This window comes from Natator depressus, chromosome 21 (assembly GCF_965152275.1).
Source record: "Natator depressus isolate rNatDep1 chromosome 21, rNatDep2.hap1, whole genome shotgun sequence".
Classification (NCBI taxonomy): Eukaryota; Metazoa; Chordata; order Testudines; family Cheloniidae; genus Natator; species Natator depressus.
This window is the reverse complement of record NC_134254.1, coordinates 18,102,265-18,116,474: the sequence shown is the minus strand read 5'-3', so window position 1 is coordinate 18,116,474 and position 14,210 is coordinate 18,102,265. Positions and strand designations below refer to the sequence as shown.

The 14,210-nt window shown below is 44.8% G+C and overlaps 1 protein-coding gene across 6 annotated transcripts in view; it reads right to left on the bottom strand.

Moving 5' to 3' along the window:
* The window catches only part of KDM5B (lysine demethylase 5B), a 190,687-nt gene that overhangs the window by 71,882 nt on the left and 104,595 nt on the right, over positions 1-14,210 (bottom strand). For all 6 annotated transcript variants that reach the window (XM_074936220.1, XM_074936219.1, XM_074936218.1 and 3 more), the window contains 6 exons: positions 11,052-11,214; positions 8,883-9,002; positions 5,581-5,775; positions 4,736-4,917; positions 2,232-2,356; positions 1,470-1,620 (listed from right to left, as the gene is read on the bottom strand). In XM_074936220.1, coding sequence (XP_074792321.1) covers positions 1,470-1,620; positions 2,232-2,356; positions 4,736-4,917; positions 5,581-5,775; positions 8,883-9,002; positions 11,052-11,214 — 936 coding nt within the window. The remainder of the gene's footprint in view (positions 1-1,469; positions 1,621-2,231; positions 2,357-4,735; positions 4,918-5,580; positions 5,776-8,882; positions 9,003-11,051; positions 11,215-14,210) is intronic.

Below are 14,210 nucleotides of genomic sequence, written 5' to 3'. Positions count from 1 at the left end.
AATAAAAGGGGCTCTCCTAACATCTAAGGTAGATACGCTGGAGGGTAGGGATAGGATACAGAGGGCCCTAGACAAATTGGAGGATTGGGCCAAAAGAAATCTGATGAGGTTCAACAAGGACAAGTGCAGAGTCCTGCACTTAGGACAGAAGAATCCCATGCACCGCTATAGACTAGGGACCGAATGGCTCAGCAGCAGTTCTGCAGAAAAGGACCTAGGGGTTACAGTGGACGAGAAGCTGGATATGAGTCAACAGTGTGCCCTTGTTGCCAAGAAGGCCAATGGCATTTTGGGATGTATAAGTAGGGTAATTGCCAGCAGATCAAGGGACGTGATCGTTCCCCTCTATTCGACATTGGTGAGGCCTCATCTGGAGTACTGTGTCCAGTTTTGGGCCCCACACTACAAGAAGGATGTGGAAAAATTGGAAAACGTCCAGCAGAGGGCAACAAAAATGATTAGGGGACTGGAACACATGACTTATGAGGAGAGGCTGAGGGAACTGGGATTGTTTAGTCTGCGTAAGAGAAGAATGAGGGGGGATTTGATAGCTGCTTTCAACAACCTGAAAGGGGGTTTCAAAGAGGATGGATCTAGACTGTTCTCAGTGGTAGCAGATGACAGAACAAGAAGTAATGGTCTCAAGTTGCAGTGGGGGAGGTTTAGGTTGGATATTAGGAAAAACTTTTTCACTAGGAGGGTGGTGAAACACTGGAATGCGTTACCTAGGGAGGTGGTGGAATCTCCTTCCTTAGAAGTTTTTAAGGTCAGGCTTGACAAAGCCCTGGCTGGGATGATTTAGTGGGGGATTGGTCCTGCTTTGAGCAGGGGGTTGGACTAGATGACCTCCTGAGGTCCCTTCCAACCCTGATATTCTATGATTCTAGGATTCTATGAAGGTGTGTCATATGGCCTCCCTATTGTCTTGGTGAAGCTTGGGGTAGAAGGCAGGAAGGTGAATAGCCCATGTGCAATGGCTAGCCTCGAGGTTCAGCATGAACAGTCCATGTGCAGGCCCAACAGACATGGCTACTGAAGATCTCGGATCAGCAGCGGAGGGACACAGACACACCTACAGTGGAGCACCCATAGGGACACTACTCGAAGAAGAAACAACTTTCCTCTCAGGAAAGTAAGAAACATTTTAAAGTGCAATGGATCACCAGGAAGAGAAAGGCGAGTGCTATTTTACATAACTTACTTAATGCTGCCTCAAATTTCATAGATTCATAGATATTAAGGTCAGAAGGGACCATTATGATCATCTAGTCTGACCTTTGGAACAGGTGGCCTTTAGAAATTTTGCAACGTTCAGGACACTTGACATATCATGTGCCAGGAAGTACCAGACCCCAGAAGTAGGACATCTTTTCAGGAGACCAGAAGGGTTGCCGTAATTTGGAAACCCATAAAACAAGTGCCTTTTCCAAATTTTCCCCTCAGTAATTTGAAATAAGTGCAGCACATACCTTGTTTGTCTTTTGCCATTAAGAAGTTGCTGTGCAACTGAGGCACATTTGTCTGCATCCTGAGTAACTAATCTGAGGTGTCGCAGTAGATCATTATCTGGAAACTTTCTCATTTCTGATTCTTCTATCAAAGCCTTAAAACTGATGAGGCCTTTTAGAAGAGAATATTTTCTTGAATTAAAAATAGTTCTCTTTAGGATTGATTTTAAGTAACAGAGAAGAATACTGCAGTGCAATAATTGTATGCAACAATGTCTAATAAAAAACCCTGAAGCTGGTATAGAAATTTAAAAAAACCTGCACTCTCAGATATACAACATCCCCTACCTGCCAAACCCATACAACCCAACCGCCGACAAGCTTCTCTTTGGGGACTCTCTCTCTCAGTTGTGAGATGGAGTCATGGAAAGGTATATAAATATACAGGAAAAGGAGTACTTGTGACACCTTGGAGATTAACAAATTTATTTGAGCATAAGCTTTCGTGAGCTACAGTGAAGTGAGCTGTAGCTCACAAAAGCTTATGCTCAAATAAATTTGTTAGTCTCTAAGGTGCCACAAGTACTCCTTTTCTTTTTGCAGATACAGACGAACATAGCTGCTACTCTGAAACCTGTAAATATACAGATTTATTCATATGATACATAAATAAGCTTCAGAGACAAAGTTGTTGAGTTTCAGCAGTTAACAATGAAATAAACATTTTGGAAACTGACAATTTTTTAGCATCTGTAGCAAATACAAGATAAGGAAAATACATACTTCTTTTATTGTTAATTTTTGCCTCCAAAGCTTCATTTACTTTTGAAGCCCATTCGTTGTAGGATTCTGCACGCAATTTCAGTGCATTCATCATTGGATAGAGATCATCTAGTTTGTATCGATATCTGGAAGGGGCACAGAATTCAATCCCTTTAGTAAGGCATGAATGAACATCAAAATAAGATTGTCTAGTGTCCATATGAATCATCACTGCTTTATCTATAGAAGTTGTACTTACTATTATTCGTTATATTATTCAGTGCTCACAAGCATATTAGGCACCTCATTTTACAAATTCTAGACCAGGTTCCTGCTCTGAAGAGCTCGCAATCCAACTGAAAATATGACAGTGAAGAGATAACAAAACAGTGGAGGGGAACAGAGGGTGAAGGACAGCAGCTCAGGAAAGCAACTTGATTACTCAGTTACTCAGCAAAGGCTAGAACTGGATCATTTGATTAACTGTTCTGTTCATTCCCTCTGGGCAGGGCCGGACTAACTCTCCTGAGGGCCCGGGGCTATTAGATTTTATGGGGCCTGTACACAAGTCTTTTTCCTGGGAGGGAGCTTGGTGCAGGAGGGGGTGCGGGGTCTGGGAGGGAGTTTGGTGCAGAAGGGGGCTCTGGGTCTCGGAGGGAGTTTGGGTTCAGGAGGGGATTCTGACCTGGGGCAGCGGAGGAGGTGGTAGTGGAGGGTCTGCAAGGGAGTTTGGGTGCAGGAGGGAGTGCCAGACTGCTGCAGAGTGTTGGAGTAAAGGAGAGGGTGAGGGGTGTGGGCTCTGGGAGGGAGCTTGGTGCAGGAGGGGGACTCTGACCTGGGGCAGCAATGTAGGAGGGGGGTGCAGGATCTGCGAGGGAGTTTGGGTGCAGGAGCAGGCTGAGGCAGAGGCTTGGGGTGCAGGAGGGGGTGCAAGGTATAGGTGCTTGCCGGGAGGCGCTTATCACTGTCTGTTCCCGGCCGGTGGCGCAGCAGGGTTCAGGCAGGTTACCTGCCTGCCTGCCATAGCCCCACGCCGCTCCCGGAAGCCGACGGCTGCTGACATGTCTCTGCGCACCCCTGCGGGGAGGGGGACAGCGCGTCTCCATGCACTGCCTGCACCCACAATCGCCGCTCCTGTAGCTGCGGGGACGGTGCTGGGGGTGGGGGCAGTGCGTGGAGCCTCCTCCCCCTCAGGGGCCACAGAGACACGCCAGCAGCCCGCCGCTTCTGGGAGCAGCATGGGGCCAGGGCAGGCAGCCTGAGCGCTCCAGAGATCACTGCCTGTGATTTATTTTTCCGGGGGCCCCAGGCTGCAGCCCCTGTCAGAAGACAGGATACCGGGCTAGAAGAACCTTTGGTCTGACCCAGTGTGGCCGTTCTTATGTAACTACTATAGCAAGATGAAACAACACTTCTTTTGGTGTACAATTGGGGATTGGTCCTGCTTTGAGCAGGGGGTTGGACTAGATGACCTCCTGAGGTCCCTTCCAACCCTGATATTCTACGATTCTATGATATTCTACATATAAAGAATGAGCACACTAATTTATTGTAGATGTTACATGCAGTGTAGTTGTAGCCGTGTGTGTCCCAGGATATTAGAGAGACAAGGTGGAGGAGGTAATATCTTTTATTGGATCAACATCTTTCCAGCCACACACAGCTCTTCTTCAGGTCTGGGAAAGGTACTCCGAGCATCACAGCTCAATGCAAGGTGGAACAGATTATTTAGCATAAGTATTTAGCACATATGTGGGTGAAACCAGACAATTACTGCACTCTAAAATGAACTTATACAGGAAAATAATAAAAGACAAAAATACCCTACCACCTGTGAGTGAATACTTTTCACAAAGCAATCACTCTGTATCTGACCTACCAGTCCTCATCCTCAAAGGAAACCTGTACAACACTTTCAAAAGATGAGCCTGGGAGCTTAAATTCATAACTCTGGTAGACATGAAAAACCATGGACTGAACAGACACTGGATTTATGGCTTATTGCAACAATCTGTAACCCACTAACCCCGCCTCCCCCCCACACACACTTTTTATCCACTCTACCTTGAACGGTCCCTTACAATATGTGCTAACTACTTACACTGAACAATCTGCTCCACCTTGCATTTTGCTATGATGCTCAGAGTACCTCTCCCAGACCAGCTCTGTCTGTGCAGCTTGAAGGCTGGTCTCTCACACCAATTGAAGCTGGTCCAATAAAAGATATTACCTCACCCACCTTGTCTCTCTTGTAGGTGTTATGGCAGAAATATCTCTTGTGGGATTTGAAAAAGAAGAGTTAATGGCATTATACACCATCTCAGAAACGGTGTTCTTTGTTTGGGGCACTGTGGAAATAAGTTTGAACACAGTTTTGGGAGAAATATAAATGGCATCACTAGCAAAGCAGATGAATGATGTGCCCCTCACCCCCACTAGATTACTCAAAAACCTAAATTTAAGAAAAGTATATCTTGTCCTCATAGACCCCCAATGAATAATACTTTTTTCTTGCCAAAACATACCCCAGTGTATATTTATAGGTGGGACAGGAACAGAGATCTTCTATGTGATACAGGCATACCAGTAAGCCAGGTTTACATGAGCAATAGACAGCAGACATGAAGCAAGTGGTTTTACACTTTATGCACTGGCGCTCATCATCTGGCAACATTTCAAAAGCCATCCTCTCGGAATCAGTCACTCCCTACAACAGAATACACTAAAGTGACTTCACAGTATAACAAACAGAGCAGACTAGTTCAGACTGGAAGATCGGAAGTTAAGTTGATCAAAGAGATAATTTATCATGAAAGTTTAGGATTAAGATATTGGCCATATGAAAATAACCACATTTTGGTTAATGAGGGCTCAACCTCTTCAACTAAGTTACTGAAGAAACTATAAAACCTATTATTTTAAAAAGGCATTTAAAAAAAAAAAAATCTACTAAGGGCCAGATTCTAATACCCCACTAATGTCAAGTAGTTCTTTCCTCAACTAGTCCCATTGAAATCAAAGGGTTAAAAGAGAACTAGATAAATTCACGGAGGTTAAGTCCATTAATGGCTATTAGCCAGGATGGGTAAGGAATGGTGTCCCTAGCCTCTGTTTGTCAGACAGTGGAGATGGATGGCAGGAGACAGATCACTTGATCATTACCTGTTCGGTTCACTCCCTCTGGGGCATCTGGCATTGGCCACTGTCGGCAGACAGGATACTGGGCTGGATGGACCTTTGGTCTGACCTAGTATGGCCATTCATATGTTCTTATAGGTTAGGGTAACATTAATGCAGGACACCATGGGTGAACTTCGATCATGACTTTAAAGTTACTCCAGTCAGCATAATTTCATTTCCTAAAGCTTACCAGTTTACGCACAGCTTCTCGTAAAGCCTTTTCATCTTCAATCATAATAGCCATGTCTTTCTGAACAGTAGAAGCTACCACAACATCAAGGACATCTGCTTTGGAAGCCATTTTACATATCATCTCATCATGAGAAAAAACACAGTAGCGGTTTAACAGGCGATAATGTTCCACACACTGGCGACCCAACGGCAGCTGTATTGGGGTGGGGGGAGGGGAAAGAGAGGATGGAGGGAGTGGCAGAAAGTTTTTTTTTTTAAATGTTATTTATGAAACCTTTAGAGGCATAATAGCGTGAAGTCACAGACTGTCTGTGCTATTAACTAATTACTATCTATCCAACCAAATGAAAGCCAATAGCAGCACATTCTAGAAACTATATTAATTTTAAATGAAAAGTATACCACATGTTAAAGAGTAAAGAAGACCATGAGCAAGTTCCTATAACTCAGGATACTGACTACTGTGTTTGGATTTAGTAGGAGCATTGCCAGCAGATGGAGGGAAGTGATTATTCCCGTCTATTCGGCACTGGTGAGGCCACATCTGGAGTAATGCGTCCAGTTTTGGGGATCCCACTACTGAAAGGATATGGACAAATTGGAGAGAGTCCAGCAGAGGGCAACAAAAATGATTAGGGGACTGGAGCACATGACTTACGAGGAGAAGCTGAGGGAACTGGGATTGTTTAGTCTGCGGAAGAGAAGAATGAGGGGGGATTTGATAGCTGCTTTCAACTACCTGAAAGGGGGTTCCAAAGAGGACGGAGCGAGGCTCTTCTCAGTGGTGGCAGATGACAGAACAAGCAGCAATGGTCTCAAGTTCCAGTGGGGGATGTCTAGGTTGGATATTAGGAAAAACTATTTCACTAGGAGGGTGGTGGAGCACTGGAATGGGTTACCTAGGGAGGTGGTGGAATCTCCTTCCTTAGAGGTTTTTAAGGCCCGGTGTGACAAAGCCCTGGCTGGGATGATTTAGTTGGGGTTGGTCCTGCTTTGAACAGGGGGTTGGACTAGATGACCTCCTGAGGTCCCTTCCAACCCTGATATTCTATGATTCTATGACTTGGAAACTTGTTGCACTCAGGGCCAGATTAAGAAAATCCAGGGCCCTAGGCAACCACAGCAATCCCCAGAGCAATGAGTCTTGGAGTTAACACTCTATGAACAGGAATGGGACAGTTCACCTGTTTCACTATTTTTTTAGGCTGTCTGCAGACTGAGGCCGACATCACTGCAGTGGTTACACTCACATCACATTTTCCAGTTTATCTTTGCAACCATCAGGGCTACAGGTTTTTTTTTAACATTTACATTCTGATGTAATCATATGACTCCAGGAGCTGGGACTCTGGATACAGGCCTGAAGTGTCTATACATTATTCTAGCCTTCCTTGTCATATTTATAAACAGCATTTTGAAGTCAGAGCAGCAGCATTTCCAAATGGCCCACAAGTAAATGACTGAAAATTGTTTCATAGAATGACAAAATTTGTGTTGGGAAAATCCAGAGTAATCAGAAACAATTGTACTTGAAAAGGACAGTTATGAGACCAAACAATATTTTAATCGCTGGAGATATTATTTGTTATCATGTTATAAGGTGGCTGCATTTGGTCTATCTTGGCGGAACCATTCTCAGTGTATTTTGATTAAAAGCAATAAAAAGGACAGAAAATAGCTTTAATAGCCATAATCTTTGGTTTGTACAGTAGCCTATTATCTGCTGCTGCTCTGAACAGGAATCTTCTGTTTTATCATTTAGGATTAGACCACTAAGACTTCCAGTAAATTAACCCTGATGTACACTCCAGGCAATGGCCTCTTGGAACAGTTCTGTCTGATTCTCTGAGATGCAATTGCATAAATCTTACAGTACTCAACAACTGACGTGTGCATACAAGAAATGCAGTTTTCCTGGTTACTTTTTCCAAGTGAAAGCAATGTGAAAATCTCATGTTAGTGCACAGAATTTCCTGGTGAGATGGAACAAGTGGATCTCTACAGATGGTTAGAGCTATGATACGTGGTCAAGATAAAAACTAGGAAATGCCAAAGCAAACCATGTTTCACAACCTATTCTGATTTTGCTTTTATTTAAATAAGAGAGGACAGTTCCAATCTCTACCTAACAACAGAAAGTATTATCATAAAAAGGATTAAATACTGTTAAAGATTTAAAGAGTTTACAATTTGGATTTGACAGTACTGCTTAAAGGGTCCATTCAAAATCAGTGAAGTGGTGTAATAGTCCAAAAGAGTTCCATTCCACACTGATGTAACCTGAAGACAGTCACATTGATAATTATTTGTCTTATCATAGGGCCTATGAGCCCCAGTCATGGAACAGGACCCTATTGTGCTAGGTGCTGTGCAAACAAAGACAGTCCCAGCTTCAAGCAGCTTACAATTTAAGTAAATACAATTTACTGTCAAAAAATGGGCAAGAAACTTGGAGCTGCTTGCACACAATTTTTGTCTGAGACTGCAGTAAATAATTGTTCCAAGATATGCCATAAGAATCTTTTTAAAGGTGTTTGAAGCAAAGTTGGAAGAGTCCCTGTGGTCGATTCTGAATAATAATTTTCCTGTAATTAGGTCAAGAATGGGGGTAGGAGTGCTTTAAGCAACCTTGTGCTTTCTGTATTCTCATGACATGCAGGGTTCTGTCCAGTCCCTAATATAAGTTAAAGCAACCCTGAGGCTGCTCTGACTTATGCTCTGCTTCCCCAGAACTGTTATGGGCACTGGGAAGCAGACAATACCCATAGTTCAGTACACTCTGGCCATACCTCCATGACCAACATGCCCTGTTCACTGCAGGCTGGGAGCAGAATCTGTGTAGAGTCTTCTGAAGTTCTGTACTGTTTGGGCAGGCCCTTTGCCTAATGGGTATTCTCAAGGGGCTGTTTCCATGGCATAAATGGCCTTAGTGTAACTAAGAATCACAACCCTTGTTAATAATAGATGTTTGATTCTTTCAGGGGAGCTGGGTGAGGAGAAAGTGTTCAGTCAGTACACTGAACTCGTTTTAAAGTTAATTTAGTATTCTGAAATCACTAAGCTATGTACAGCTAAAGTGTTTTTATTACCTACTTAGAAGTATTGCACAAAGTGAAAAATAGCAAAGTACTACTATCTACGCTGTGTTTTCTTTGGTCATTGTGCACTAGGAAAATTCTTCTTTATGCCTTCCACTCAATTGACTCAAGTGAGATTGTGCATGCAGAATAAAATTACCACCACATTACTTAGTAAGCATATACTTTTACTGAAAATTCATGCCATGTCCTTAAAACATACCCAATCAACTGTGCAGAAGTTCACAGCTTCAGCAAAATTAAAACCCTGGTTAAAGCCACTGTGATAGGCTCTTGGAAATGTAATCACAAATTCTCCAGCACACTGGTTGGTTCGGTAAACCTAATAAAAACAAGAGGCAAACCAAGTTGATTTCTAACAATGGGTGAAAATTACAGAGGTACAGGCTGAGATTTTCAAAGCAACCAAGGGGATGTGGATGCCTGATGCCCATTTATTTAGCTTAAAATACTTTAAAAACCTCAGCCAAAGAGTTACGATTTTTATTCAGAAAGTACAGGGACTAACCCTGCACTCCACGAGACTACAGGTAAACTCCTAGTACCAACAGTTAGGTTGAAAAAGCTGATGAAACAACTCCCAGCACAGAGTGTTACTCAGCCTTACTGGCAGATGAAGCTACCACTCAGTCAGTATATGTACCATAAAGGTGGCAGATATTTCTCTAAAATGTAAGAGTTCGTATTTTTTTCAAACAAGAAACAGCAAATTTGGCTTTAAAAAATAAATATTCTCGTGCTTGGTGGCTGATGGGTTTTTTTGTTTGATTTTGAATATATATTTTTCTTTAAAAGGTGGCAAACCAAAGGGTCATTTAGGGCAAGATCAAGTTTCCTTTCAGCTCTGAGTAAGGAGCAGTGTGAAGATGTGCTGCTACAGAAAGAGCAATGGAAAGGAAGCGAGACTGAATTTGCACAGCAGGGAGGGAAGTACGCTGTATTGACTCATTACAGCAAACTCTCACCCCACAAGCCACCAACCAGAGCTGGCTGAACACAAGGGGAAGGGAGAACAGCCATGGGGTCTGCCTAATTCCCAACCCCATCCAACCAACCAGATAAAAAGCAATGACTGCATTGCCCATCCTTTCAAAACAGCACATTATACCGCTCAAGTCCCTGCTGCTCTCCCCCACCCTGGACTCAGATGTAAGTGGGTTTGATGTGGCCACACAGGAGAATAAGGGGAGGCTTTACTTTCCCTAACAAGCCCCTCCAGCTGATGCAGCCCTAAACATGGCTAAGTCACAATATAGCCTTAAACAGTAAATCTGCAGCTATCAACTAATGTGACCTCACTGATCATCTTAAATCAGGACAAGATAAACCCGCATATTCCACACATTTTTGTGGACTTTGAATTTGACTTCAGCTATCATTGCAATTCTGAGATGTATGTATTGGTCAGAGAAGTATTTAAAATGAGAGCCTTCTGTCTCATTTCACAAGTGATATATGAAAGTCACTAGGCTCTTCATAAAGAGGAATTAAGTTTAAGATTAGTGAGCTGCTGAAGTATACACTGAGATGAAGATGTTTAAAAATGCGCAGGTGGCGGAGGGGAGGAGGTTGGAAGTCACCTGTAATTTCTTGTTTTCTGAAACACCATGAGATCAATAAAGAATTCCCACAGCTTAAAACTTCTGTGTCTCTGAAATCACACTTTAGGTACCTTACACTGCCTCACTCCCTCTATGTTTCCACTGGGTTCCAAGGTCAGCTCCTTTCAAAAGCCAATCAAGTACATGGGAAGTACATCCTTTCAAAGTCTGAGAGGAAGGAGGCTGGTGAGTGATGCATTTTCTTTAACAGCTAAATAATGACCCAGAATGACAGGAAATATGAGAGGAAGGATGTAGATGAGGCACTGCCAAACTATTCAGCATTATAGAGAAGATCTACAAAGAAGTCATGGTTCCCCTTCCTTTGCTGGGAAGTTGTGTTCCAAACACCACCAGAAAGGAAATAAACTTGGAACAAACAGGGGGCAGCCAAGAGCTCTAGCGTCCAACTAAAGGGCACCTGACAAGCCTCCACAAGTGCCTCAAAAACTCAAACCACCTTATGTGGAACATGGACCCAGGAATGGAAATCCACTGAGACAGGTCTCTCTGGAGAAGAGCATGTGAAATAATCATCTTAAGTAAGTCTAAAAAGCAATGGCTGCATTGCCCATCCTTTCAAAACAGTACATTATACCAGCTCAAACAAATTGAATTCGTCCAATACATTATTGCTATAGTGTGCAATACATGCATAAGCTATTGCAAAGTTGTGTTAACAATTGATTTAAATTGTCAACCTTACAGAAGAAGCCAACATAAAAGAAGAGGAGATAAATGACAATGAGCACAGAACTCCAATGACATACGGGCACTCCGTGGGCCATCAGTGTATTTGGGTTCATAATGGTGACAAGCTGATGCAAAAGATCAGGTTGAGACACAAATAACTCAGGAGCCAGCTTCTTCATTACATCTTCCAGCTGCTCAGCCGCATATCCTGGGGCTCCATACCACGTTTTCGGTTCACCCCTGCAAGTTTAAAAAAAGGGGATGCTAAATACATTCACATTTACAGGGTCTTGCTTCACAACACATTGTACGGAAAAGGACGCTAAATAAGCACTATTCAGGAGTGCGCTAAGGGTTCTCTACATGGTGGAGTAACATGCTGTACAGGGGTGTGATTTCTACAGCTCACTAACATGCTGTGCATCAATTCATCCATATAGACTTTACTGGTGCACTTTAAGGTAGCACTGTTCGAAACAATGCTGATCATGTATACTGGGGAACCTTTAGTCTACACAGACCAATTAATGTACAGCACATTAGTGCACTTTAGAAATCACACCCCCATAGGGTGCATTACCCCATCACACAGACAACCCCTAAGACTCTATCCCAGGGGTGGGCAAACTACAGCCCATGGACCGCATCCGACCCACCAGCCATTTTAATCCGACCCTCGACCTCCCGCTGGGGAGCAGGGTCTGGGGCTTGCCCCGCTCCAGCACTCTAGCTGGGGAGCAGGGTCGGGGGCCACTCCGTGCAGCTCCCGGAAGCAGCGGCATGTCCCCGCTGTAGCTCCTATGCATAGCGGCAGCCAGGGGGCTCCGCTCCACATGCTGCCCCCGCCCCAAGTGCCACCCCCACAGCTCCCATTAGCCGGGAACTGCGGCCAATGGGAGCTGCAAGGGTGGCACCTGTGGATGGGGCAACACAACGTGCCTCCATGTAGGAGCCGGAGGGACATGCTGCTGCTTCCAGGAGCCTGCACCCCTGAGCCACCCCCCACCCCAACCCCCTGCCCCAGTCCTGATCCCCCTCCCACACTCCGAATCCCTTGGTCTCAGCCTGGAGCACCCTCCTGTACCCCAAACCCTTCATCCTCAGCCCTACCCCAGAGCCTGCACCCCCAGCCGGAGTCCTCACCCCCCCCATGCCCCGATCCCCCTCCCGCCCTCCAAACCCCTTGGTCCCAGCCCAGAGCACCCCCCTACACCCCAAACCCCTCATCCCCAGCCCCAACCCAAAGCCTACACCCCCAGTCAGAACCCTCACCCCCCACACAAAAACTTCATCCCCCTTACCCCAACCTGGAGCCCCCTTCTGCACCCTGAACTCCTCATTTCTGGCCCCACTCCAGAGCCCCCACTCCCAGCCTGAGCCAGAGTTTGCCCACCCCTGCTCTATCCACTGCCATAACTCTTAACATTTAATGCTATAGGCTCTCTCTTCAGACTTAACCCGTAATTAGCTAGATTTCTGAATGTGTAATTTAAAGTATTCTGAAATTGCCTGTAAGAGTGTATTGTGGAATTCCACTTTTATTGCCTCAAGAGCAAATCTGCTCAGGTTAGCGTTCTTTCACTGCAAATGCAACAAATTCCACCTGGGGCCTGACAACCTCTGGCTGAGGCAGAATCGCCATAGAAGCAATATATAGCAACTCCTCACTTAACGTCCTCCCTGTTAATGTTGTTTCGTTGCTGATCAATTAGGGAACATGCTCGTTTAAAGTTGCACAATGCTCCCTTATAACATTGTTTGGCAGCTGCCGGCTTTGTCCACTGCTTGCAGGAAGAGCAGCCCGTTGGAGCTAGTGGTGGGGGCTTGGAACCAGGGTGGACCAGCAGCCCCACATCAGCTCCCTTAAGTTCCCTGTGCAGCAGCTGCCCAGCAGGCTACCAATTGCCAGCAGTTTGGCTGTCCCTCCCCCACTGCCCTGTGCTGCTCCTGTCCTCTGCCTGGAAGCTACTCCTGGGAGCCTCCTGCTTCTTGTGCAGAGGGGTGGGGACGGGAAGAGGGGTGCTACTGTCAGGGTGTCCCCCTCCCCCATAAGCCATCTCCACAGAACGGGGGGCGGGGGGTAGGGGGAGAGAGCAACGACGACACAACAGGGCTTAGGACTTAGGGAGCTTGCTGGCAGCAGCTGCTGTCTCAACTTGCTGATCTATTTTAAAAGGCAGTGTACTTAGAGTGGGGTCAGTGTCCTTATAGGGGTGATGCATGTCTCTCTCTCTCACACACGGTGTGAGTGTCTCTCTCTGTATGCTGTCTCTCCTCCCTCCATTCCTGCTGCTTTGTAGAGTGTGAGGCTACATTAACAGCAACATGTTAACCCTTGAGGGCTCAGCCGAGTGCTAGTTCATCATTTAGCAGCAAGGCATTCCCTGGGAAATATCCCACTCTCTTCCACCCTCTGACTCCACCCCCTCAACGAAGCTTCACAAATCATCTTTGCTGTGTATAGTATTAAATTGTTTGTTTAAAAGTAAGTGTGTGTGTGTGCGCGCGCGTGCATGTGTGTATGGTCTTTTGCCTGGTGAAAAATGTTCCCCTGGAACCTAACCATCCCCTATTTACATTCATTCTTATGGGGAAATTGGATTTGCTTAACATTGTTCCTCTTAAAGTGGCATTTTTCAGGAACATAACTATAATGTTAAGCAAGGAGTTATTGTTTAACAAATGGAAAAGGGGGAAATAAATAGCAATGCATATAAAATTAGAAGGTGTGAAGTACAGAAAATTGATAAAGAAAGCTAAAAACCATCAAGGAAAAATCCAATGCTGGAAGAAATTTTTTTAAAAACATATTAGGAACAAAAGAAATCCTAGCAAGAATATAGGACCAACACTAGAGAGTCATGATAAAACTGTTATTAAAGATGCAGAACAGTCAACATGTGAAACTCTTTGCCAGAGGATGTTGTGACCATTGTTCCCTCTAAGCTGTGTGTGCGCGCACAGACCTTAAACCCCGCACACATGGCGAAACACCGCGCGCACTCCGGCTTTTTGTTTGTTTGTTTTTTGCACTTCAGCAGTGGCACAGAAGAAATTGTTTGAACACACGGCCTGTTAAAAATTAGAGGGAACATTGGTTGTGACAGCCAAGACTATCACATGATTCTAAAAAGAACTCAATAAATTCATGGAGGATAGGTCCATCGATGGCTATTAACCAGGACGTTTGCCAGAAGCTGGGACTGGGCGACAGGAAATGCATTATTCGATGATTA